We start from the raw sequence: 27,252 nt of genomic DNA, 5'->3' as shown, positions 1-27,252 counted from the left end.
AGTGTGGATGCTTGTGTTCAAGATCTCCATGACAAAGTATTTGCTAAGTCACTTGAAAAAGCTTGGTGAAACCCTTCATAGCTTTGTGCAACCTCTTAAATGGGACGTTTTTCCTTAGATAAGAAGGAAAATTAGTGGTTGTGAAATGTTTGTGCCAGTCTTTCTCAGATCCTATCACTGGGATCTGTTTCACACGGAGAAATGTGTCCTAGGATGTTGCAGTGAATGAAGCAAAAATTGGAGCCTGTTCTGTTTTGTTTTTTCTCTCGTTAAGCAAACCAGTACATGCTTCTCTATCTAGAGAAGGTATTATAAATTAGTTTCTGGAATGGGTTCTTTAAAATACATTACTAAGGCTCAGTACCTCAAAGTTTGAAATGGTATATAAGGTTTAAAAGTTGTGCTGTTTTAAAGGTTTATAATGAGCAGGCAAGCTCTGCCTTTTAAACACAAGAAAAATACTGGTGTTGTATGAAATCTCCTGTGGATCGTTGCATTTAACAACCTCAGACTCTATAAAAGGAGAAATGACACCATAACTTACCCCAGGTTTTTATGTTCCCAGCACTGAAGCTCTGCATCTCGTGACTTCATTTATATGTTTATCCGGGAAAGCACTTCCAGGCTCACTTGAAGGAATCACAAGGGTTTAAATCTGGGCTTAAAATGGAGACTTGTGAAGTGTGTAGGTAGTGATTTTCAGGGAGACACAATCAGGAGGAGCCGGTGCCCCGAGGTGGCACAGATTTAGTGGTGGCACAGAGATGTGTTGGCTTGAGGTTCTTTCCATGTGTCTTCTTGTCTGTCTCTTGCATGGCCAAATAACATTTTGCTTGCAGAAGGTTTTGTGGCTAGACCTGTGCAGAAAACTCTGTTTGACTTAAACCAGCAGAGCAGCTCTTTCAATTACTAAGATCTGAAGTCTTAAAACAGCAACCCCAAACATTCTCTAAAATCACACCAAACTTTCTGAGAGGAAAAAGCCAAATGGGATTTTACTTTTTCCTGCAAAAGGACTTTTGGAGTCTGTTGGTCTTTGATGCTTTTTAGAATTACCTGGGTTTCTCTTAGGTTAGAGGTGTGTTTAAGCACTGCAGAAAGTGCTGTGCAGGTTCCATCTTATAAGTTGTCACTGTGTAAACAATTTAGGAACACAGAGACTTAAGTGCCAGTATTCCTGGAGCACTTGATGGATTTTGCTGTTCCACCAGCTGAGTGATTTGAAGGACATTAAATACATTTTTAATGTAAAATAATAAAATGGAAATACAGTTCCTTATAGAATGAACCTGAAAATCCCAGAACTGTCTTTTATTCATGGAATCATAGGCTGGTTTGCGTTGGAGTGGACCTTAAAGATCATCTTGTTCCCATGGGCAGGGACACCTTTCACAACACCAGGGTGCTCCAAGCCCTGTCTATCCTGGCCTTGGCCATTTCCAAGGGGGTGGGGCAGCCACAAATTCAGTGCTGTGTCCAGAATCCATGTGTTCTTTAAGAATGACGCCAAATTAACCTAAAAGGTTTTTACCAGCGTTCACAGCTTGTCATATGCAGCAGCATTCAGTTCTGCTCCTTTTACAAGCTCTTGTCTACTAGATCCTGTTCTTATTTTGTAAATTTTGAGGCCTCGGGGATGGAAACTATATCTTCCTCCTCCTGGTAACTGGCTTTGTGTGTGCTCATATGAGGGTAAGCAATATTTCAGTGCCAGCAAGGGCAGGCTGTGATTTGGAGTGGCAAACAAAAATAAAATTTTGATTTAAATGCTCCAGTTCATGCTTGAGCAGAATCCACTTGTTTCAGAAGGGTTGGTGATGGTGCTTCCTGTGTAGGTGCAGTTGTGATGATCAAAGAACAGTGGTTGTGGAGTGGGTTTTAGGCAGTATGAGGACATAAGGCTAAAATTGCCTTGACTGGTAAATAATTAGTATAGTTCAGTGGTGTCACTGCTGTTATTTGCCACTTAGTACTGTTTCTTTCATTGCCATACAGCAGAATACTTCATCTCCCTGCAGATAATCATGCTGAATTATTTGGGGTAAGATAGAGAAGATAGTTTAGTGTTTGTTGTCCGTGGTATATTTCATAACTACACAGTTACTGAATAATTCTAAGTATTTCCTGTGATTAACAGAACGAAACTCCACATTTCTAAAATTCTCCTGTTGTGAAGACATAGTATGCTGCAGCAGAGGAAAAAACATATTAATTACTTAATCACAGGTGCCTTTACAGTGTTAATTTTGCTGCTGCTTTTTGGTGGAATAAACCTCATGATTCAACAAATAACCTGATTGGAAAACGTCAAATTTCAGGGCCTGCTTGAGTGCTTTATTACTTAAATCTGAGCAGAGCAGATGGCAGGGCAGGGGGAGGACTGAAAATGAGTGTTTGGGTGGCTGCAGTTGTTCAGATATCGATGCTTTATGTGTGTTTCACAGCCCAGTGCTTTATTTGAAGGAGATGTCCGAGCAAGGATTTATAGCCAAGTAATTTTAAGTGTTTTATTTTAAATTAAATGGGCAGCAACCGTTGTAAATCTGGCCTGAGCAGCTGGGGCAGTGCCCTCTACCGGCCGAGGCTGAGTAAATGTTACTTGTGCTGCCTTCAATTTCTTTCATTTTTCAGCTTTTTTACATTTTCAGGACGTTTCAGCCCTAAATATGTGTCGTCTTTTAAACATCCCAGAGTAAGAGCAGCTTTCCTAGCTGCTTGTCAGAGGTTTTGAAATTGGATTAGCCAAATCCCTCGGCTGATTTAGGAATACTGATATTTAAGTCTGTGTTCTTAAATGACCTGTGCCCTTGTGAAACAAGCACCAATATTTAGTAATAGCTTAGTCTCAGGAGCTGTGACATTTTAGCATTAAATCTCTGATATAAAGGAGTTTTGTGGAGTAATAATTACTTGCCTAGATGGGAGTTATTAAGCACTGGGGTTTTTTTAGCTAAATTCCATATATAGTGTAAAGCTGAGATTTCATATCATATATTCTTATCAGTGCTTGTGAGCAGATGAAATTATTACTCCTTTAACATAATTCTTGTTGGTTTTTATGGCTTGTGAAAGACCAATGAAAGCAGATTATGTGATCAATGAAACTTTTAAAAGTTACATACTGTATACTGGGGAAAAACTGGAATTTCACATTTGAAGCTGGGTAGGAATCAGGAATGAATCTTCTGGTTTGCATTTTGTTTTTACTTAGTAGTGTCAAATGTGATTTTCAGGTTTGATGTTTTGTAAGGGGGAGGGGAAAAAGGCAAAAATAATTTTATTATTTCACTTGTCTGTAAATCATAAGCTTCAGTTTTCTCTTCCACATCTTTCTTTTCCTTCTGCTTCAAATCCCCTCACCAGGTAGTCACTAAGATTTTTCTCCCCAGAAGTGACAAAGCAACTTAGCACCTCAAAATAGTAATTTTTGTATCTGCTCTGATTTATGCTGGTTCCTCTTTGCTGCTACTGCTAACATGGTAGGCAGTTCTTAAAAACAGTTTTCTTTTCTCATAAAAATTATTTTCTTTGATGAAAATTACTTAAAGCTTTTGTTTAGCACTCAGTTGAGGGGAATTTCTTTCCCTTTGAAGTCCTTAAGATGGAAAGGAATAGTACAGGCTTTTCAAGAACTGTTTTTCATATTTTTGAACTAGCAGTCAAATTGCAGGAAGAGAAAGTGCAAGCTTTGTAAATATGTCTGGTATAATGATAGAAGTTCTGCTAGAGCTGTGGTATAGGTATCCTAGGACATGGGGGATCTGCTCTTGAATGGAAGTGTGGGAATGAAGATGCGTCCTTAGGTTTGGTGGTTTTTTTGTAATTTTTTTCCGTTTAGGCAGCAAGATGGAATATTAATTATATTTTAAAACACATGGGAGCTTGTGTGTTTCTCAGCTGTATCAATATTTAAACATGGCTTGAAAGTTTTCTGAAGTAATTTCCCCACTTTTTACCTGAAAACTGAATTTGCACTTCTGTGAAATAGTCTCAAAGTCATGTTGGAGGCAAACTTCTATCTTTAAGGTAAACAGTAAGAATTGTTTTATCTGATATCGTGAGCCTGGATGACATTTAACAGTAAATGTGAGGTTACAGAGTTGGTTTGGTTTAAAATACTGTTTTTTTACAGTTATCTCCTGCTTCTTTCTTAGCATGAGCAACGGGAAAGAAAAGAGTCTTTTGTAAAATTACAAATGGCTAGAAATTGCCTAAGAGTAGGCGTGCCGTGCCCTAAATTGGGTACAAAGGAAGGAAGGTTGTTCCGAATTCACCTTGCAGCTGGCTAGAACTGCAGTTTTAATTCTTTAATTCCCTTCCCTTAGCTTAGGTTCACTCCTGTATAGTGTCAGAACAGCAGCAATGTTGTGTTAATCTCGGGCTAAGGCAGCTGAAAGGTGACAGCAGGAGCTTGTGTTCATACCTGTTATTTGTTACAAGAGCTGCTTACTGGGAATAATTCATGCTGCTGGTTGATGACACCTTTTCCAAGCTCATTGCTGTGGCTTTATTTGAAACACAGAGGTGTTTGTAGAAATTATTGGGCATGTAATGCTCACTTTCTTACTGCTGAAGCTGTGTACTCACAGAGGCCTAGCACCTAAACAGGGATGTAATAAAATCTATCTGGTGGGACTTTGTACAGATTTTAGCCACTTGAGTCAGTGACCTGAAAGCTTTGATTTGATAGCATTGAAATAATTTATTCTGACATCTCTGTGAACCAGCCCATCAGGGTTTTAATATGACTCTGTTAGTCTGGCCTGGCTGAAAAGCTTCAATTTCAAATATATCACCTCAACTTTGATAACTTAACAACAGATATCATTATGCACACCTGCTCAGGCATACAAAACAGATTTCCTGTCCCAAACACTGAAGGCTTTTTATTCTTCACTTCCTTTTCAGTGGCAAAGATTTTTGGAGTTGTCTTACTTGCGTTTTCTTTCTTGTTTATTATTTTGTGCATTCTTGTAGCATAGAATGAGAGACAAACTGTGGTTTAAATAACAAAATTAGTAGATAATATTTTATTTAAATTAAAATTTTATTTAAATTAGCGAGCTTAAGCATGGTCAGACCTTTTCAGTCACTCTTATTGCTGTTAAATAATTTGATTATCTCCAGATTTACTGATGTTCAAAACCCTACCTGTTTGTGATTAACCAAGGTGTATTTTTTTCCCTAGGATTCCTACAGGAAGCAAGTAGTAATTGATGGAGAAACCTGTCTCTTGGATATTCTTGACACAGCAGGTCAAGAAGAATACAGTGCAATGAGGGACCAATATATGAGAACAGGGGAAGGCTTCCTCTGTGTGTTTGCCATAAACAATACAAAGTCTTTTGAAGATATTCACCATTATAGGTGTGTATATGAAGAGATAATCCACCAGCTCTTGTTATTAGGTGGGAAGGGGGCTTGTTCTTCCTCTGGATAATACAGTGTTCTCTCATGAAATAGGGAAATTCTGAAAATTAACAATATTGCAGCTTATTTGTGCATCTGTTATCTGGAATTTTGGGTAGTCTGAAAACCTGCCTTGCTCATAAATGAGGTGTAAATTATTGTGACTTAGAATTCTGAGTCAAGACTTACCCAAAGATAAATTCTGTCCATTCCATTGATAAAAATGTTTGCTAAGATGGAAAAACTGAAGCTGTTGGTTGTAATTGTACAGACAGTAATGTCAATTGCTGGTTTTGTTTGGGGCTGGAGGGGAAAATACCTAGGGGATGTTGTGAAAAGAGTAACCTGTGTGAGCCCTGATGCCTGAGAAGGACAGACACACAAAATCAGAGCTCCAAAATGACAGTAAAAACCAACTTGTTACTAATTTCTTCATATTATCTTCTTTGAAATAATTAGTTAAGAATTCCAACTCATGCTTTCTCTGTCAACTACACTAATTTAGAAATAGAAGCAGTCTCTGGTGGTACCATAGCAGATCATTTATAACTTAGTACCTTACTGTTATCCTGAGTACTCCCTGGGTATTCTGTTGGAAGCCAATGCAATTCCCACCAAAGACCAGTGAGTTCATCAGCATCAGCCTAAGTTTAGTCCCAAACACATGTTAGTCTATCCACAGTTAGGTAGTAATAATGATAATAATAGTAATATCACAAATAGATTTCCTGTGGGTTTAGAGGAGAAAGGGGAAAAGGCAAGAAAGATGTTGGTGTAAGGGGAAGAAGGAGCATACAGGTTTTCATGAGGAGTTTTTGTTTTTAAAGAGAGTTGCAGATTTGCATAAGAAGACCTTCACAGTTTATTTCAAAGAGTGTTGGGAGTTGAGTCTGGAATTTCTTCTGTGCATTGACAGACCTGTGGGTGACCTTCCAGGCTTGAAGCTGAACGATCATAAAGAGCTGGAAACAGTGTCTGTTCCAATTAGAGAACACGCTGCTAGATTATTTGGGAAAGCAGAAATAAGGAAATTAATGATTTTTATTCAAGATTCTTCACAAGTACATCTAACATCTTTCAAGATCCTTTCCAACTAGTGCTTGAAAAAACTCTTACCAAATACCTCTCTGTAGAGAGCCAGACCAGAGGTCTTCAGAGTTTTAAAACCCCTAAGTGCAGAATTTTTAATGCTGTCTTAACTTAAAGAAAAAAATAAAATCACAACCTTCCCCCGAATCCAAACCAAAATCAAGACAGCAGACATAGAGTTTTTGGCAGTGTTTTGGCAAATGAATAGAGTATTAAGTGTTGAATACGAGAGGTAAGTAGTAAGATTAATACCAGAGTTTGTTAAGCTTATTCTGATATTAGCTGATAAAAAGCTAAAAAGAACTATTTTAAAAAACAGTGTAATGACATTAACCTCTGTAGTAATTTGTAAAATGTCAGGCTTTTGCTTGGTTGGTTGGTTTGTTTTTGTTTAGTAAAATGCTAAACTTGATGGTGACAGGATTGGTCAATTTATTGTTTAGTGGCTTCCAACAGTGCATGTGCAGTAGATTAACATAAAGAATGATGTTCAACTCTGTTAATTTAATGTTTTAACTGTTTTAAAATCTACTACATAATATTTGTTAAATGCAGTCTTCTCTTTTTCTTTGTTTTTAGGGAACAAATAAAGAGAGTTAAGGACTCAGAAGATGTCCCAATGGTGCTAGTAGGAAACAAATGTGATTTGCCTTCCAGAACAGTAGACACAAAACAAGCTCAGGATTTAGCAAGAAGTTATGGAATTCCTTTCATTGAAACATCAGCAAAGACAAGACAGGTAAAGCTCAAAACTTCCCAGATGCAAAGGCAGAGCTCTCACCTGAATTACCATCATGTTAATTATTCCAGGCATTGACATTTGCTTAGTCATATCAATGGATGCATTTCTGCAGATTGGAAGTCCTTGGGGTGTTTCTTCTTTCTGTCAACTTGCTTATAATTGGTAATTGTTTATTGATGAGTGATTGATTGGCTTCAAGTGGGCAGACTCAGAGTGAGACCTGGCCTGCTGTTGCTCTCTTCTGTCAGGTGGTTGCAACATTCTTGACCTTGTGAGAGGTTTTAGTAGAAAAAAAGCACTTCTGCTTAGAGGTGAAATGCTTTTTTTCCCTTAGCAAGAGGATTAAAAGGACAAATAGCTAATTATTTTATTCTGATGTGTTTTCAGTAATAAGAAAGGAATTTTTCCTTGAGGCATTGATTCTCTAATTAGGGGGACATGCTTGATACACCTAAGCAATTGACCTTAAGGCTATTTTTGAAGTTCCTGAATTAGTTGTTGTGTAAAATTATACTTTTCCTAAGACTTTAGAGCTCACTCTTGATCTGTTGTAGCTCACTGGTCCTTTCAGTGCCTCTCTTGGGCTGTGTGAGGACACAGGTGAGAGGGTGGCACATCTGAGCTTTCAGGAGAAGAGAAACTTTATGGGTAAAGGTGGAACTGGTTCAGTCCTTCTGGAAGAAAGCAATCTTGAAAAATGCTGGTTGGTGGTTTCTCTTTAAAGAGCAAAGATTTTACTGTCGGTACAAATTCGAACAGGCCTGAGTGACTCCTACTCTGCATAATCTGGAGTGCAGGTTGTGAATCAGAAATTCAGGAGGTAAATAAGGGCAGAATGCTGCTCAGAATTTCTGTAGAGATCCAGCTACATCACTTGGCAGAATTTCCTCATAGCTTGTAAGGCATTTTTGGAGCTGAGAAATGAATATTTTACTAGTGCAAATTTGCTCCACCCACCCAAGTTTTTGACAAGTGGAAACCTGGTCTAATTAGTATAACTTCACAAAGCAGTGCTAACTTCTGGCAACAAAGAAAGTCTGTTAGGTAGGATTAAAAAAACCAAAGCAGAATTACCAAACTTGAATGATGAGAATAAATTAGGCCACACAATTGTTCTGAAGAAGGGGGGCATACAAGTGGGCTGAATAATGACAGTGGCTTTGTTTGGAAGGTGCTGTATTAGTGGCTGTCATGTAGATAGGAGGGTGAAAAAATAACTCTGAAATTACATTTTAGGTTTGAAACAACAGAAGTGCTGCACCAACATCTAGGTTTTACTTTGTTCAGTCTGTCTTATACAGCATCAAGCTTTGTTGGGGAAATACTCCTTTTGCATAGCCACTTCTATTAAAAAGGATATTTGAAAACAAAGATGCCCTACTGGGCATCTGTTTAGAACCTGTTGGATTCAAAAAGTTGGCAGCACTAGGGATGGCTGCTGATTCTTTCTCAGTGCTGTTCAGAGCTTGTTGTGCTATGAAATTCCTTCATAGGATGCCATGTAAATATTTTTGAGAAGAGAAAGAACTGGAATTTAGTTATAGCAAGAGGATCTAAATATTAGTGTATGTGATTGTAAATACATGTGTGTGTGTATGTACGTAGAATGATTTTTCAGTCACACTGTCATATATATAAATATGTGTATGTGTATGTATATATTCATATACACACCTTCTTCAAAAGTAATTTTAAATTAGGGGAGCCAAACCATTTTGGGACCTGCATATGGCCCATGGGCTATGGTTTTATTCACTCTGTGTCTAAAAGTCAATATATAAATAAAACTCTGGTCCTCTCTGTCCTCATGGAGACCTTCCAAGTATGAACAGATGCAGCTGGTGGTCTTCTGGAGTCTGGAAACTCTGCCCTGCATCTTTCAAAGTAGGAACCTTCTATTCCTGTCCTCATCTTCCACCACATGGAAACAACATCACTAATGCCCTGCTGAAAGGCACCATTTTTCTGCCTCTCCCCTTTCCTGTGCCCAGTTCTGCTGCAGCTCAGAGGGACTCAGAAATGTTTCTGCAGAAGGAAACTGGGAAGGTAGAAATAGGAGGGAGTTGTCAGAATAGACTTTTTTGATTGCCAAGACACTTTTGGAAAAGGGTGGCATTACGTGCTCATGCAGGATGATATCTCACTTCAGCTAAGTTTTTAAGACTTTCACAAATTCACAGGCAAGGACAGAAAAGAATATTGAAATGAAGTACAGAAATAAGTTGTTCTAGAAATTACTGTGTTTGGGTTCTGACCCAATAAAGATGTGAACTTCGACTCACAGCAAGAAGATTGTGTTTTAAGCCAAAGCCCTCTGTGAATTTTCAAACAAATCATTGAATTCATCAGTGAAACCTTGCCTTAGTGGGCCCTACAACTTGGGTATAAGGCTACAGATTATTAATATTTTCAATTGGACCACTGACTGAAATCAATATAATGTAATTTATGAAAGCTAGTGGTAGTCCTGTTTCTGAATGTAAGCAAGTGGCAATACTGGTGGTTTTATAAGGCCACAAGCATTTACTCATCCTTTCACAATCCTTATGGAGAAGGGGATGAATGGCTTAGGTTTATTTTGATTGCTGATTTTGCTTATCTCTGTTTAACATAAGCTTTGTATTCAGGTTCTTCCCTGTCTATGTGAGCATGTAGCTCCCAATATTGTCAATAAAATCAGTGAGAGATGAGGGACAAACTTGATTATCTCCACTAAAGCTGCACCTGCCATTCTTTATTTAGCTTCTCCTTGCCTGGGAGTTACACAGGGCAAAGCTGTAAGGCCAAACCACCTCAGTGTGGTTTGACTGTAGGGCTTTGTTTCCCTTGGACCATTTCAGCTTTCCTGCTGGTATTGGATTCACAGGGAAAGCAGATGAATGAGCATTATTGCAAGCATAGTAAAGGGTTTCCAAAGTTTGAGGTTTCATTATGTAGAATACATGCTTAAACTCAGTTTTGAAGTGTGTAATGAAGAAGTTGACCTAAATCACCAAAATGCTGTTAAAAAACCATTTTGGTTATTTCAGCTGTCTGATGTCCAGTGGGTTAGACCCCAGCCTTGTGATCAAACTAACTTGAGAACCTCTGCATGGCCTGGTGAAGTAACTGGGGCAGTATTTACAGAAATTCATTCCTACATATCAGTTAAAATTCATGGCTAACTAGTAACTTAGTTTGCTTGAACCATTTTTTAGGGGTTTGCCATATCTGTTTAATGATACTGTATCACTCCAAGCCATTTTAAATCCAGTTCTTGTGTACAGGTTTCATCTTAAAGCTTTGTTTTCAATGAGCTTTGACTTGGTCAGACTTTTTACACTGGGGGTTGAGTTTTTTCTTGTCACTTGCCTGTTGTAAGGTAGAACTTTTCTGGAAGAGCTTAGTCCTCCCCCAGGGACAAAGCTCCAAGGGTAGAAAGTTTTGGTGCTTTTAGGAGATCAGCTGTGATCAGGTGTTTAAGGATGGGCACAGAACAGTTTTGAGTTGTCAGGGCTAACTTTCATTAGGTTCCTTTAAGCACTACAGAAGTGGAATTTGGGAAAATTCCTGCTTGGGATACTTTGGTCTGGGTTTTAAACAGCCTTTCTTTGCACATGGTCATGTTTTAAGTGGAGTGTTTGGCTGTCATTCAGGAGGCAAAAGCACCTCAAAAACATTGCCTGAAGGTCCTGGGTTCCTTGGGCTGTTTAGATTTTGAAGTTTCTAATAACTGCCAAAGAGTATTTTTGCTTCCTGCTCTTACAGCTAAAAGAACTGGTTAATCCCATTTTATTTATATGATCATTGCTTACGGAAGGGGAAAAAAATACTAGAGAGTCTTAAATTGGTATTAAGTTTGTAGGATTGGCATCTGGCTCTTTGAAATGTCACCTTGTGCTAATGCTATAAGCAAATACGTGTCTGTACAGATTTTCTTTCAGAATAATCTTTTTCAGCAGGGTTCATAAGTCTATTCTTGGTGGTGGCAGTAATAGCAACTTCTTTTCTCACTCTGTATCTCTCCATCTCTCTGCATTGCTAAAGCAAATTACAGCTCCTACTGGTGATGGGAAAGTTGGCAATAAATGTTGACTCAACAATTGTTACCTAATTTTTCATGTGAAAGCTCCATAATCAAATACATCTTTCTACTGCAAAACAGATTTGCAAAAATGTTGATTTTTGTACAGCCTGTGCTTTGGCACATAGCAGCTGATCAATGTTTGCTGTTTCCACTTCAGAAAGAAACTTCCATTCCTTCCAGCAAAACAGGGAAGTATGAGCTTTACTTGGATTTTGCCTGTTTTAGTGGTTTTCTTTTCATTTTGCAATCTGACAGACCTGGAATGTAAGACTTGTCCATACTTGACTACATCCTGAGAGGGCACATTTTGCATATACAGGGAAATACAATCCAGGAAATAAATCTAATTCATTTAATCTTCAAATTGAAGAGGCTGTAGTTCAGAAGAACACTCAAAGAACCCTTAAAGTATAAGGATTAAGCAGCAGTGTGTTAAAAATAAGTGTTCAGTGTGATAACCTGTGGCACAGGTCATACAGAATGACCCAGTAATTGTGGCAGTAAATGCTGGCTGGCTTTTGTTGTTCAGTGCATAATACGAAGATGAAATGGAGAGAGAATTTATGGAAAATCTGCCAAATAAAAGCCCAGACTGCCCATTGGTAGTAATAAAGCTTTGGGGCTTAAGTGGTTGTGCTGCTTACCATGATCCATCAGTGTGTTGTGGTTTTATTTTCAAATGATGAGTTTGTATTAAATTAATGACCCTGTTAATCTGATTGAGGAGACAAGTACTGAGATTGATAGAGGAGAGATTTGCTCTCCCCTTAAAAAGGTGCAGTGGAACATTTTTCATCTTGTTCTAATAAGAACATCCTCACAGATTGATCTAAATTCTTAAATTTATGCACAGATACACTAATTTTGAAATATTTTAACTTAGAGCTGGTGCTGTATCTCTTTATATTGTATTTGGTTAAAGACATCTTCAGTGTCTGTACATTTTGTTTTTAATGCTTGTAGTGTCATGTCCAAGTGCCCTAAATGCAGAGCTGTAGAAAAGTAAGGAGTGAGACCAGAGAACTAAAACATGTAGCTCTGTGTCATCCCTGGAACACCTGAGGAGCATTTCTGCAGCAGATTAAAATCTGAGCTGCAGAAATTCACAGATTGTTTGAATTTAGTTGTTGTTAACCCTTGTGGCTGCTGAGTCTGGCCCAGAGGAGCAGATCAGGTGTGTCTTGCTGATATAACAATGCTCTTAAGGATTACGATAAGGAACATCTGCTGCCATGGCTCAGATACCACTTTTCCTAAATTTAATAGCACAGTGCTTGCTTTATGAAGTTAGTAGCTTTAAAAACAACACTGCCCCAAATTTAATATTCTTAGAAAATTTTATTTCTTTATAAACACTTGGGAAATCACCAGGAGGGACTTTTTTATTACTTTGTTAGCTTGATCCATGGATTTTTGCAAAGTTCTCCTTCTGACCCGCAGAACAGAACACAAAGGAGCTTGCTTTTCTTTGCCCAAACAGTTACATGTTCTCACTTTGAATCAAAACTGCAAGTGGGTGGTTTAACTGTGTGTGTTCATAAATACTCCCTAGTTCACAATCTAATAAGATTTTGTGCCTCCTGCATACATCCATGCCCACAGAAATGTGGGAATATTCAGTAACACAAGCAGTATCATTTTCCACAATGGAAGAAAAGAAGTCTTGCTCTTTTTTAGGCCCAGTGTTACCATGCACAGAAGAAAAGCAGGGCTTCAAGCACATATATTTGCAGTAATTGCTAATCAAGAAATTAAATGTTTATCAAGCAGCAGATGAGCAAGCCCAGCATTTTAAATACATAAATGGAGCTCCATATACTTCTCTCAAGTAAAGCTCATAATTTCAGTGGTTTTGTTGTGGTTTTTTCCCCTTCCATGGGTGTCCCAGTTTGTCTCAATCATTAACAAAGCCATTTTTAAGGAGTTATGTTTTACAATGCAGAGAGTGGAGGATGCTTTTTATACATTGGTGCGAGAGATCCGACAGTACAGAGTGAAAAAAATCAGCAAAGAAGAAAAGACTCCAGGGTGTGTGAAAATTAAAAAATGCCTTGTAATGTAACAGGGTAAGTTTGTAATGTACCTGGGTAAGTGTTGCAAATCACTTGCCAAATAAAACTGATTGAGGGTGTCTTTCCAATCTGACTTTTTGTGGCTAATCAATGACATAATTTCAGATATAAAACCAATCACGTTTCAGTGTCCTCAATATAGATTTGCTTTGTTTCGTGGGGTTTTGATAAATAGATTAACAAGAAGTCTTTACAGCATATTGAATTTTCCAGCTGGGAAATGGAGGCACGGTTCTGAGTGGGAAGAAGTTAGGAGGAAGGAGTTTTATTAGGAATATATTGCAGATGCTGTTGAGGTGAATATTGGTTGAAGCTTCAGGCTGATGAACTGAGGGGACAAGATTATAACACAAGTTCTCCTCAGATACAGAAATAGGAGGTTCCTAATCCAGCAAAACAGTATTTAACTGGTGTACAGAATTTTTTAATTCTCAGGCCCTTCTTTATGCATGCTATTTTTATCTTGTTCTTCCCTTGCTTAAAAAATTTACCTTTACCATTTATAGGTTTTTTTGGTTTTTTTTTTTTTTTTTTTTTGGTCAGCTATAATGCCATGAATGATCCAGATTTGGACAAAATAAGGTTTCACCGTTTTTTGAGAGCCTTTACAAGAGGTGGGGGTGAAGGAACACTGCAGGAGCAGAGGGGACTAAACCAAAATCAACAAGAAAGCACCAAAAAACCCCAATACCCAAATCCTCACAAAATCTTTTTTTAAATCTGTGTATTCTGCTGTAAGAAAAAAGGGAGGAGGTTAGGACAGAAGAAACTGGTATGGAAGAAGTGCTTGTCTACATCACTTCCAGTGCTTTTTGAGCAAACCATTGGAGCAGCTCCTTGTAGATATTCCTGTCCCATTAATTCTCTACCTCCTTCTGCACCAGTGCAGAGAGTGAGTTGTTGCTCCTTATGTACTTGCCCAAGTGGGGAATGACCTGGAATTTCCCATTCTATAAAAGAAAAGCTGTTCATTTTTCAAGATGTGTGTTTGCACTTCAGAGTATGTGGCAGAGAAGTAGTAGCATTTGGGTTGTATCCTCCAGAGACTGTCACAGTGTGGGAATATTCTCCTCAGTGAGGGAGTTTTGTTTCTCTTTCTGGGGAAGAAATTTTGATTCACGCCAGTTTTTACTAGATCTGCCCCAGCTTATTAGTCTCAGCTTTTAAGTGATGAATGACTGCTCAGAGGTAATTATTTAGATTTTTTTTTTTTTCTTTTCAAAGGAAATGGTGGAGTGCACTTTCCAGGAAATGTTCAGGAAATGACTGGATGTGGCACTTAATGCCATGACATAGTTGACAAGGTGCTGAGCAGTCAGAGGTTGGACTTGATGAGCTTGTAGGTCTTTTCCAACCTTAATGATAGATTCAGTCACTTTGTGACACTCTTTGCATCACAGGTTTCCATTGCAAGAAACTGGAAACTTCAGTCATGAATCTCCCGAGTGTTGCATCCAAATATTACTAAAATTGATGTCATCAAAACACTTTGTTTTATCCTTCCCTGCTATCAAAAAACAACAAAGAGAAGCTGGGCAAGATGACTTTTGATGAGAACAATAGAAATTAAGTTGCTTAAGCCCTGTAGCCTTCTGGAAACCAACTTTGCAGTTACTTGATGTGTTACTGATGGAACCATACCACAGAGTAGAATTTAATTTTTTTATACTGGGACTTGAAAGATGCTGAGTCCTGTCTGTTTTCCCTTCCTGTTGGGACAATGGGAATAAGATGGTGGGAATTGTGGTTTTCAGTGGAAGGATTTTTGCAGATTGTGGGGTTTTTATTTATGTCTCAGAACAAAAATGGCTTTCCTTCTGCCAGCTTCCTACTTTCTAGTGATGTCCAAGAGAAGTATATTGGAGGGGGTTTCATACCTTCCCCCCCCCCGCCATGTGGGAAATATTCTGTCAACAATGAATATTGTTGAGTTTTGGATATTTATTGTTGTGTGTTCTTTTTTTCCTGCACCCTGTTTAGAAAATAGTCTTGGATCTAAGGCTCTAGAACTTCAGAAGTCTGATTAGGGAGCGATTGTTTGCCTTTTTTCCCAAGTGAATTCTGCATGGTACTGATGGGCATTTACAGCAACTTTGTATTTAGGGAGTTGAGCTGGAGGAAGCATATTCCAAAATTATTATGGCACAGCTGTAGTTCAATAGTGATTTGAGTGGAATGAGAAGTCTGGTATTTAAACCAGCCTGGCTTGTATTACTTTCCAGTCAGTAAAAAAATGTATTTTTTCAGTCTGCTGTGTAGTAGGTGGCTAAGGAGAGCAGCACCTGATGGTGTGAGCCTTACAGCTGGAATTTTAGACTTCAGAAATATTCATTGTAACACAGATTGCAATGACAGTATTCTGTGAATAATCAAGCTGGATGGTTCAGAGTGCTTTTCTCCCTCTTGGAATATTGTTTATCTTCTTGCTGCCTGTGGGATGCCTTCCTAAGTTCTATTAGTCTTGCACGAAGAAACAGAAAACTTTGCCCAGACTGCCATGAACTGCTGATGCTCTCCAAGAGTTTCATTCCTTTGGCTGTTACACAGTAAAGCAGAAAGGACAAAATATCTTTTGCTATATTTGTAATTTCCAGCTAGCAGGGAGAAATTTCCAAAACTCTATGTGAAATCCTCAAAAGAACTCATTCTGTGAAAGTGTCAGATTTTTAAAATAAAAAGCACTCCACAAGGAGACATGTAAATAATGTAATTTGGGTTGAGCTGGGTTAGTAGTGAAAAGTTTGAATTACAAAAGTTCTAGATTTGAATTTAAAAATGCCTAAATTCTTGATTCAAACTGCAATTTAATGGTTTTTCTCCATAGTACTACAGAGGTGTACAAATAACTTCTGTTCCTTGTGATTGATACATGTGTGTATGTATATATGCATTATATATTAAAAAAATATAAGAAAGAACTACTACAATTTAAAACTTGTTTAAGGGTAATTTTTAGCACTGGAATTTTAAGGAATTCCAAATTCCTTATGATTTTGGTGTTTGTTATTGCCAGCCAGGTTTGTTGCCCAGTCTCATGCATGCTTGTGGTGGTGCTGCCACATCTTCAGCCTTCTCTGCAGCCAGGGGACAATGTGGGGCTCCAAAAGCAAACTTGTAGCCAGGAGCAGGCTGTTCCTGTGGGATCAGTCCTGCTGTTTCTGTTCCCTCTGCCCTTTGGAAGAACAAGGGCCAGGAGCAAGGCCTGTCAATGCACCTTTAGTGAGGCTCTGGGGTTTAGTTCTGAGCCTGCACAGGGAATTGTGAGTTGCTAATCTGAGCCTGGATTTAGTGCTCTCATTCAGTACATCTTAGCTTTCCCAAAGGCTGGCACACAATAAGGGCATTGTCAGAGGGAGGGAGGAAGGTCAGCTGCCTGCAGTCCCTTCCTACTGAAAGAGCTGACTGGAAAGGTTGGCAGCCTTTGATCTCACAGCATTGATGCCTTAGGGACCTTCTAGAGACAGAGTATCCACTACTTATTTAAAATTTAATGGGCATGCTGAAAAGTGAAAGACCTCCCTTTTCCTTGTGTTCTCCACTTCTAACTCACAAGTGATCTAAGCATAGTTTTGTTTGTCATGTTCTATTAATGACCTGAATTGAAGATGAATTGTGGCAGGTCCAAACATAATCAATAATTAGTGAGGCTTGGTCTACAGAGGTGTAAATATAAGGATGAAAGCCAAGTCAGTTCTGTAACCTGCTCTAGTGAAAAGTGTCCCTGCCCACAGCAGGGGATTGGAATGAGATGATCTTTAGGACCCCTTCTAACACAAACCATTCTGTAATTCTATCTTGCAACATGTGCTTTATTTAACAGATCATCATCTTACTAGGTAGAAAAAAATGTCAGCCTTGATTGGGAAGTCATGTGTTTAAAGGTTCATGATAGCATCTGGGTATTACTTTGTGCAAGTTATTTTCTCTGCATTTATTTTAAAACAAGTTTAATGAGGGAAGATTGCTTGTTTGAATACTTAAATTGCAATTTTAAGTGTGTCTCATTTGAAGGCACCCACTGAAAGCCTATTCTGAAAGGTGGTTCTATAAGGCCATGTGAACAGTCTTGAGCAGAGGTTGTTCTTATATGGTCCTTGTGTTCTAAGAATGAAACTCTTGTTTTATCTGTCGTGATTCATTCTTAGTGCTGTGTCCCTCCTTAATGCTGAGACCTGCAGTGGAATCATGAACCGTCGCTACTTCTGTAGCATTTTCATACTTAAACATTGCTGAATATTCTCTTTGTGCATTAATGCTGAAGCTATAAGCAAAATACATTACTTCTCTCTAAAGTAATACCAAGTATCTTTAATTTTCCAAAAACTAATGAGTGACACGACCTTTTGCAGAAATAAGGCTGTTCTCCCACTAGGCATGCTGCATCAATTTTATATTGACCAATAATGCTTAAAAATGTAGAACAAGTTGTTTGCAAGGTCTTGTAATATGCAGAAGTGTGCTATTAATATTGGGAGATACATTGCCAAGGACTTTGAACATCAGTTGTGTGTAAATGTTTTATGAACATGAAGATTTTAAGTAAATTTAGATTGTACTGAGTGCTGCTTTTTAAGTGAAGCTATTTCACACCTTCTTTTTGTTTGGACTTTTTTTGGTAGGTTTCAGCACCACTTGGAGTTTGGCTGAAACAGTAATGAATTAAGTGATTTTTGGCTTTTTGTTTTTTCAGAGTTCACCTTCAGTTCTTTACTGAAGTAGGCATAGAGGAGGAAATACAGAGTGTTGGGGTTTTTTCTGGCAGCTTGAAGGCAGACTTGTGAGGCTGAATTTCTAGACCCCATTCTGTAGTGATGCATTTGGCTGCTGTGATACAGTAACATTTCTCAAAGATATAAGGAGTAAGGCAGCAAAGAATCAAGAAAATGTTTCTCTTGAGGATTTTATAACCACCTGTACTCAAATTATTAAATGTAAAGGCAAGACTGACAACATAAGTACTTTAGTGGGACTTGAAGCAACCTCAGAGCAAGGCCATAAATTGTTTCCCATAATTAAGTTGTAACAAAGTACATTGTACAACATTGTACTTGATAGTTGTCCATATCAGCCTTTTGGATATGCTGGTCTCTCTGGATCAGAATTAATTTTGGTCAGCTGTAATTACCTCTGAAAATATAAGAAACTACTTAGTGAGGACAAACTTTAGCTTTTGTGTCTGTAGCTCAAATCTTGGAGCCGTGGAGATTTTAAGTGACTATCCAGCACCAGAGAGAATGTGTTTCAAGGGTCCTTAACTTTCAAAGTTGAATAGAATGATTTATCAGATAACTGATCATTGGGACATGGGATTGATTTGATTTGCATGTGTAAAATTTGATTTGCAGATTTATAAAACTGTGGTGTGATTACTATACCAATGTGCCTGAGAAATGTTCAGAATGTGTGGATTAACCATAACTATGTCTTTGGTATTGAATTATTGGTACAAATATTAGAATTCATATTCCAGAGCTGTATATAGATTATTGAAGCATAAATAAAGATAGTTAATGCTCACAACTTCTCTGTGAGGGTGCTGAGGCCCTGGCACAGGTTGCCAGAGAAGCTGTGTCCGCTCCATCCCTGCAAGTGTCCTAGGACAGGTTGGATGGGGTTTGGAGCAACCTGGGATAGTGGGAGGTGGAACTGGAGGATCTTTGAGGGCCCTTCCAACCCAGGCCATTCTATGATTCTGTGATAATATATACTTATAACCTAACTGTGAGGTGTTATATAAATACACACTCTGTGTATGTGTACTTTTTTAGCCTGAGGTGGGGCAAGGTGTGGTCTTGGAGATGGAGATGAGGGCAGCACACACTTCATTACCTTCCTTCCCACACCAACAGTGGAATTTCACCTGTGGGCACCTGTGAGTAACCGGCAGGATGCCCTAAGCCCAGTTTAGGAGCAGCTGAGCAATAGGGCAGCAGGTGTCAGCTCCTGCTGGCACCAAAGCAGCTCCTTCAGGTGGTTGTGTCAGTGCTGCTCAGAATCCCAGAGAGGAACAGGATTAGTCCTGCAGCCAGGATTCATGGTTCACAGGATGGCAGGTGGGCAGCAAAATGTGCTGATGGAACCCCCCTCACATGGCCAGGGAGGGACACAGGCTGTACCTCAGCAGGCCTGTGAGTCTGAAGCTCAGCCTGATTTGTATCTTTTGTGTCTTTTCAGGGTGTTGATGATGCCTTCTACACATTAGTTCGAGAAATCAGAAAACACAAAGAGAAGATGAGCAAAGATGGTAAAAAGAAGAAAAAGAAGACAAAGACAAAGTGTATAATTATGTAAATACAATTTATCCTTATTCTTAAGAAGTACTGAAGTAATTTTGTACATTACACTAAATTATTAGCATTCGTTTTAGCATTACTTTACTTTCTGCTTCATGATCCTGTTAGCTTTACCTGAATGCTTGTTTTAAATGACAGTGGAAACTTCATTCCTCTTAAAGTGCCAGTATTCTTTGACTGTTGGTTAATGAATTAGCAATGCCTGTGAAAATAAGAAAAAAAGGAAAAAAAAAAAACCAAAACAAACAAAAAATACCCACAAAAAACCTGAGAACTGTCTTAGGACTCTTTGGTGCATGCACAGTTGCTAACTTCCTATTTTTCTTACTGATTGTGAACTTCTGTTCTGTGTGCAAAGCAAACAGATGATGCTCTACACATTTTAACATCCCCTCTGAATTTTTGGGTTTATAAATTTGGTTGGGAAAAAGGACTAGTTAGCAAAAGAAACTTTCATTTCATCCTTTCCTTTATTTTAGACTGATTGCAATAGAGAGAGACCAGAAGCCTTTATAGTCTTCCTGTAGATTTTGCTTCTAGGCATCTAGTCTTGTAGCATTTCAGATCAACTTTATTGAATGTAAAGAGAAAACTTTCAAAAAAAATTTCACTGCAATTTGTCACGGTCACTCCTTAAATACTCTATTTTTTCTATAAAAAATTTAAAAAAAAAGAAAAAAATCTAAAAATACAACAATGCACACCTGGCAATGGAAAAAGTAAAAGTTTAATTAGGTTGATTTGCTATTGTTAATGCATTGCTTTAAGAGCTTCACTGACTTTTTGTGTCTGAAGAGCAAGGTGAAATCCCCCTGTGTCGAAGCTTTAAGTAGCTTTGTTCAGTAGGGTCAGGATTTCACCCTGAGTGTCCCTAGGAAATACTAGAATGCCTTAACAGAGAAGTTGATTCAAATTCTTAGGTTATTTCGTACATGGACCCAGAATTTGCATAATAATTAAATCAAAATCAGTCCTAAATTATGTAGTGGAGTAAAACCATTCTTCCCCCCCCCCCCAAGAATGGCATTAAATATTTCCAGATGCCCATTTTGTGCAAAATAGGGGAGAAATTCTAAATTCCAGCAACATCAGATGAGTGAATGAAAGAGATGAATTTAGCTGCTTCATGCAAATAATTTGGGAATCCACTATGCCATGGAAATGGTGTGGAATTTGCACAATCTGTCAGCATAGAACATGATTTCCAGAGTCAGTGTTGTTTGTGTGAAGTCTGTGAAGTACTGATTCAATGGTTGGTGAGTGGCATTCCAGTGTCTAGAGTGTCATGAAGCTACACCAAGAGTTTAATGTTGTCTTTCTCTGTGATTAAGTTCTCTTGTGATTTTTGTTCTTCTCTCCCCCCACCTTTTTTTTTTTTTTTTTTTCCTGATTGGAATTAATGCAGGATTTTTGCAGGAGCTTTCACTTTTTGGTAGTGCAGTAGCCTAGTTATCCACTGAAGTACAAACCAGTAGTTACAGTGTTTCCAGTTCCTGGTGTCTCCCTGTAAATGTGGAGTTGTTTCAGGAGAGCTTTGGTCCCTGAAGGTGCATTTCTCCACAGGAGTTAACTCAGCTGCAGAGTGACACTGGAAGGTGTGACTCTGGGGTATCCAAAAAATAAAACAAGAAGCAGGATAGTTCAGGACACTGGAAAATTTGGAACAGGGAATAGCAGCATTGCCATAACCTAAGGTATTCCATGGAAATTTTACACATGTATGTAAAAATTAGACGGTGTAACTTGGACCATTTCTGTGAAAAGTATTATTTTGCTTCTACAAAAAAAATCCCAGAGTGACTGTTGTAGGTGGAGACCTGCAAAGCTGGCAGGGAACACAGAGTGTCTGGATTGTTCCATATTCTTTAATTCCATTGTGTCTGGAAGAAATCAGGCCTTTTCCTGCCTGTGCCCCCTGTTCCCACCCTTCACCAAAATCCAGACCCCTCCGCTCCTCTCAGCTTCAATGTGAAATCTAAGTTATGAAATAATCTGAAAAACAGTAACAGGAGAACTTAAATCTATACTGTAAGGACCAATAAGGAGTAAGAACAGATTCTTTATGTCACAAAATATTTCAGAGCTTCCAAGGTTAAAATGTGTTGGAGACAGTTACTTGCACATTTTATACACTCTTGATAATAGATGAAGAACGTAGCAAAAGTGGGTTGTAAGCCTTGAGCAAATGGAAGTAATCTTAAGGTTATTTTAATTTTGGTAACTGAGTCACACTGCATGTCAAATTAGGGCTGGTCGAAAATTCTGATGTTAATTTAACTTAAAGCTGTTAGGAGAATTTGTAGCTGAAATGTCTTATTCATCAAAACTGGGTTTCTATAGCTCTACTATAAAGCTATATATGAACCAGTGCTGGGGTTTTTCAGCAAAAGTGAGCTGTAGCTGCCAGTCTAATTAAATTAGTACAAAATCCATTTAGATTAGCCCTTATTTACTTGAAAAAAAAACCCAACCCAACCCCGTCCTTGCCACTGTTGTGCAGTTTTGTCTTCCTGTTTGTTGAGATTTGGTGAAGTACGTTGGATTGCAGCTTGCACAAGCTGCTCCATCATCACTGCCCTGTCCTGCCCTGTTTGAGATGCTTCCACAGAACATCCTTGGGTGCTGTGTCCCGAGAGCAGCTCTTGAGCAAGCCTGGGAGTCACTGCCCATGTCACCATGTCAAACTGCCTTGTGTCAGGGAGTAACACCTTCTTACAGTAGCTTTATGTAACTGCTAAATACCTGGGTCCTTGGTTTGCTCCAAAAAGAATTATTCTGACCGGTTTCAGTGCCCTGAAATTTTTTGCTACTCTTTTGCTGTGTGGGCTTTGTTGCAGTAACAGGATAATGGGTAAATACTGATACACACAATCTTCTGCTCTTGTCTAGACTATAAAGCAATACAATTATTACCTTCAAAGACCATCAAACTGTAAAACAAATCATCGTGTCTCAAGTTTACATAAAGCTACATAGATGGTAAATCTTTCCTAACATTTCTTTATTCCACTGTCCTGTGTTTTCATGTTGAAAATACTTCTGCTTTTTCCTCTTGAGTGCCAACTTCTTACTAGAATGACTTCTTAATGTAATATGTTTACCTGGAATGTATTTTAACTATTTTTGTATAGTGTAAACTGAAACATGCACATTTTGTACATTGTGCTTTTTTTGATGTGGAACATATGCAGTGTGATCCAGTTTTTCCATAATTTGGTTGTGTGACCTAGGAATGTTGGTCATGCCAGACATTAAGTTAAAAAAAGGAAAAAAAAAAAAAAAGACCACTGTTTGTTTTAAAATTTTTAATGTTTTTAGGAGTATGTGCTGTGAGGTGATCTGGAATTTGTCATTTTTTTTGTCAAACTGTACTGCTCCTATTTATTGTAATGTAATAAAAAATAGTTATTGTGAGTGTCTGTTCCAGTTTCCTTTCCTTCTGCAAGAATTTCAGGTAACAGAGCATTTCATGAGTTCTGTGTGTTTGGCAATTGTTCTCTAGTCTTCCTTGCACTTCTGCTGTTGCTGCCTGTTCCAGAGCTGCTGTCCTTGCCCCCCTTAGTGTCCCTCTCTCTGAGAATGGTGGCTGCTGGCTGCTCAGAGCAGGTGGAAGTGCAGAGGAGCTCAGTTGATGTGGAAGAAGTTTTTCACATCAGTGTGGTGGCAGAAACTGGAGTATGTGCATTTCATCACAAGGTACTGTACTCTGCCATCACGTTGTAAATTCTGTCCTAGAATTCTGTGAGGATGGTGCTGCATCCCCCCCTCCCTCCTCCTCAGGCCAGCTGTAATGTCAGAAATGCTCACTCAGCACCTGGGCTGAGCTCCTCTGGAGCTCTTCAGGAATAGTTCCCAGGAATTGGTGCTGTCTGAAGAGATCCTGCTTTGTAACCAACAGCCCTGGAAACTTATTTTGCCTGCCTGGAGAACACTCCTAGTGGGAACAGCATTTTTGCTTTTGAAATTTCAAAGGAAGTTACCGACGTGGACTGTGCTGTGACTAAACCCACCTCACTTGTGACCCTATGAACATTGGGCCTGAGTGAGGCCCTTGGAGCTCTGCTGGACTGCAGTGGGCAATGACCAGAAGTCTCCCTCTGTGTGCAGCCCCTCAGAGCCAGAGAGCTCCTGTTTGCTGTATTTGGAGGACCAGCAGTGACAACAGAGCATGGAATGATGCCCCCCCCTTCCTTGAGGCTCAACCCCTCAGCCACTGACAAGAGGCAAAGGTATCCAAGGTAAGTGCTTCAGTGAATTCCAGGGGAATTTTATACCTTGGACATACTCCTTCAGGACTGTTTGTGAGTGTGGATATGCTATAGAAAATGTACCATGGATAGTGCTCTCATAGATTCTAAGTTACTCAGGCCTATGAGTGAGTTGCTGTTGTGTTTATAGGAAATTCTGTAGGAATCTTTAGTTAAATTACTCTAAATTAAACTATGGACTAAGTGCTGTTAAGTTTAAGTGCTATTAAACCTTCAGGCATAAACCACTGGTCAGATCTGGGGCTCAGTTCAGCAAGGGGGGTCCACTCTGAACTTAGTGACTCAATGGGAGCATCTCCCTTATTCATTTTATCCTTACCCTTTTGTATCCCCAGCATCCTCAGAGATAAGTTTTGGTCGATTTAGGTATTAACTGATTGATTGTAGATTTTAGTTTGCTTTTTCTGTGTGTGCTTTAACCACCTAGTAAATACTGGAGTGAACCCTGCTGAATGGACTTTGTCGCACTTTCATTTTTATATTAAACCTGGTTTTGCTGATGCCCTTGCTGGCAATTCTTTGAGTGACCTTAAAACATCCCTTTAGTGCCAGTGTGAAGACTTGCTACTTCCAACAGCTCTACTGCAATGATTCTTACCTATATTTCAAAGATTATTTCTCCCTCCAGTGTCATTTGGTAGAAACACCAACCAACTCAACAGAGTATCAGCTCAAGTGTGAGTTGAGCCAAGGCCTACAGAGACAGCCTGGAGCAAACAGCCGTGGCCAAACTTCTCTTCCAGGGGCAAAGACCAAGTTTTCTATTCCTGCTGCAGCAGTTACACAACAGCAGAAATCAGCAGTAGCAGGATTGTCTTCAGGGCCCAAGTGCTTAAAGCACTGCTGTTCAAACTCACCCCTTTCCTGACCCCATAGTTGTCTCCCTGACACAGCAAGGTGGTGCCTCTTTAGGTTGGGCAGGTGAGGTTAAAAACTAAGAATTTACTTTCACAGAATCACAGAATAGTCTGGGTTGGAAGGGACTTCTGCAGACCATTTAATCCAACCCCCTGCCCAGGCAGGGTCACGTGGAGCAGGTGACACAGGAACAAGTCCAGGTGAGTTTGGGATGTCCACAGAGAAGGAGACTCCACACCCTCCCTGGGCAACTGTTCCAGGGCTCTGCCACCCTCAGTGTACAGAAATGCTTCCTCATGAGGTGGGACTTCTTGCTTTATGTTTATGGCCATTGCTCCTTGTCCTGTTGCTGGGCACCACTGAAAAGAGCCAGGCACTGTCCTCTTGACACCCACCCTTGAGATACTTATATGCATTGATGAAATCCCCTCTCAGTCTTCTCTTCTCTGGACTAAACAGGCCCAGCTCCTGCAGTCCCTCCTCGTAAGAGATGCTCCAGACCCCTCGTGTTTATGGCCTCTGCTTGATCCTCTCCAGTAGCTCCTTGTTTTTCCTGCACTGTGGAGACCAGAACTGAACACAGCATTCCCTCTCCAGGGCTGGGAACTTCCCTTCTGAGAGGGTGCTCATTTCCAGCAGAAACAGATCATTCAGTGTGGAGGATTTTAAATCAGGTTCATCTTTCAGGTAACAAGTACAGCACCTTGAACTGACACCCAAACACACAGCTATGGGGTAAGAAGAGTTTCTGTTCAACACATGCATTGAAGTGAAACAAAACAGGGCAGTGCAACCACTTCTTCCTGCAAAATCCTTTCATACCTGAAGTTTTAGTTTGAGGAGGTCAAAAGCAGCACAGGAAAACCTATTACGCATAACCTGCACACCCCAAACCCTTCAAGTGACCTCTGGTGAGGAAGCAGCTCCCTCATTTGTGCGGTAGAGGGGCTGGAAGGATTTACATGTCACTTCTTTGCAGTTAGAGCTCTTTTATTGTTACCTTTCCTGGGTGTGTGTGCTTACAGGCACAGTCAGGGCTTGTCATCGCTGTAGTAGCGCTGCTTCATGGCTCGGTATTTCCTCAGGAAGTACAAAGCCTCCAGCTCCTTTATAACAAACTCTCCCCGGGCAATCAGCTGCCTAATTTTTTCAGGGTCTGTCTCATCTTTGTTTTTTAGAAAAGCTGCTTTCAAGCGGCTTCTGAAGTAGTCTGCTCCTTTGGGATACTCCCTTCCAAGGTACAGCAGCTTGGAGAGAAAAGAATAATAATGTGGTCTTAATTAACTGATGCACAGTGAAAGGGGGTTTGTTTTCTGGTTAAGGAAAGTGCCGGTGGCATTTAACACACTTACATTTTTGTACAGTTTTATCACTTCACTTCTTAAAGAATTGGCCATTCTCACATTTCAGTGAACTGTGTCCTTGTGTGATTTTTTTGGTTTGTCTGGGTTTTGTTACCTGAAGGACAATCAATTTGAAATTAGCCTTCTCTGGGAGTCAGTAAACAGCCTCAGCCTTCCTAAAACTTCCGTATCCTACCGCGCCCCATTTGCTTTAATTCTGATTCTACTCTGTCTCTTCTTTCTTTTTCTTTCCTACTTTTTATTCTATTTAGCTTCTCATTGTCTTCTCCCCTCCCCCCTCAAACAGAAAACAAGAAACTTCTAATAACTTTCAACAACTGGGACACTGTGCTGTTCACTGGCAGCATTCTCACACCCTTACAATTCTGCACCTGCTGGTCTGGCTGCTTCTATGGTCTCTTAAAAAACTGTCTCTACATATAAAGTGATAAAGATACCTAAATAGAATACATACTTATGTATTTTATATATTCATATAGTAATGTTAATAATAACATATTTTGATGTGTTTATCTCCATATATGTTCCTATATTGTATATATAAATACATCCATTTTATACGTATATATTCCTGCAACTGTCACATTCATAAATTTTGTTTTTTTTAAGGACTCTTCATGTGCATTACAAATTGAGTCCAGTGTGCACCGGCAAAACGTAAGAATAAATGACAAAGTAACTGATTTCTATTTCTGTAAACACAAAATCACAGAATAGCGTGAGTTGGAAAGCACCTTGAAGATCATCTCGTCCCCACCCCCGGCCGTGGGCAGGGACACCTTCCACTGTCCCAGCTTGCTCAGAGCCCCGTCCAGCCTGGCCTCGGACGCTGCCAGGGACGGGGCAGCCAAATCCAAATCACAAGCGACTGGAATCCAATCCAGCTCCCGCTGCGGGGCCTCCTCGGGCCGCCGCCTCCCCCTGGCTCTGCCTGCCGCCCCGCTCCCCCCGGAGCCGTGCCCGGTTCCCCGGGAATCCCGCCGAGGCCGGGCCGGGATCTCACCCGCTCGTCCCGGAACCGCCGCCGTGCCGCTTTACGGCAGCGCCGGGAGCGCCCGGCCCGAGCTGCGCCTGCGCGGCCGCTGGGGCTG

The 27,252-nt window shown here is 39.7% G+C and overlaps 2 protein-coding genes across 8 annotated transcripts in view; one reads left to right on the top strand and one right to left on the bottom strand.

The window, feature by feature from the left end:
* The window catches only part of KRAS (KRAS proto-oncogene, GTPase), a 24,576-nt gene extending 1,491 nt beyond the window's left edge, over positions 1 to 23,085 (top strand). For 4 of the 5 annotated variants that reach the window (XM_059846029.1, XM_059846028.1, XM_059846026.1 and 1 more), the window contains 4 exons: positions 5,189 to 5,367; positions 7,078 to 7,237; positions 13,249 to 13,372; positions 19,553 to 23,085. In XM_059846029.1, coding sequence (XP_059702012.1) covers positions 5,189 to 5,367; positions 7,078 to 7,237; positions 13,249 to 13,368 — 459 coding nt within the window. In that variant the 3' untranslated portion in view covers positions 13,369 to 13,372; positions 19,553 to 23,085. The remainder of the gene's footprint in view (positions 1 to 5,188; positions 5,368 to 7,077; positions 7,238 to 13,248; positions 13,373 to 19,552) is intronic. The other variant, XM_059846032.1, reaches the window with a different exon arrangement.
* On the bottom strand, positions 21,898 to 27,247 carry ETFRF1 (electron transfer flavoprotein regulatory factor 1). Of its 3 annotated transcripts, XM_059846035.1 has the most exons (4): positions 27,165 to 27,247; positions 26,150 to 26,255; positions 25,798 to 26,044; positions 21,898 to 25,355 (listed from the first exon to the last, which is right to left on the bottom strand). In XM_059846035.1, the coding sequence occupies exons 2-3, from the start codon at positions 26,192 to 26,194 to the stop codon at positions 25,829 to 25,831; spliced, it is 261 nt and encodes an 86-aa protein (XP_059702018.1). In that variant the 5' UTR covers positions 26,195 to 26,255; positions 27,165 to 27,247; the 3' UTR covers positions 21,898 to 25,355; positions 25,798 to 25,828. The 3 variants fall into 3 exon arrangements, with proteins under 3 accessions (XP_059702018.1, XP_059702016.1, XP_059702017.1); XM_059846033.1 differs by lacking the exon at positions 21,898 to 25,355 and having other exon boundaries at positions 25,767 to 26,044; XM_059846034.1 differs by lacking the exons at positions 21,898 to 25,355; positions 27,165 to 27,247 and adding an exon at positions 26,896 to 27,124 and having other exon boundaries at positions 25,767 to 26,044.
* Positions 27,248 to 27,252: the final 5 nt, after the last annotated feature.

This window comes from Haemorhous mexicanus, chromosome 5 (assembly GCF_027477595.1).
Source record: "Haemorhous mexicanus isolate bHaeMex1 chromosome 5, bHaeMex1.pri, whole genome shotgun sequence".
In the NCBI taxonomy this organism is placed as follows: Eukaryota; Metazoa; Chordata; class Aves; order Passeriformes; family Fringillidae; genus Haemorhous; species Haemorhous mexicanus.
Note: the sequence above shows the minus strand (reverse complement) of the source record. Positions and strands in the feature narration are given on the sequence as shown.

Bases quoted from the DNA above. Each gene is read 5' to 3' on its own strand.
- ETFRF1 (XM_059846035.1), bottom strand. From the start codon at position 26,194: ATGGCCAATTCTTTAAGAAGTGAAGTGATAAAACTGTACAAAAAT. The intron at 26,045-26,149 runs GTAAGTGTGTTA...TTTCTCTCCAAG, and splicing joins TGATAAAACTGTACAAAAAT to CTGCTGTACCTTGGAAGGGA.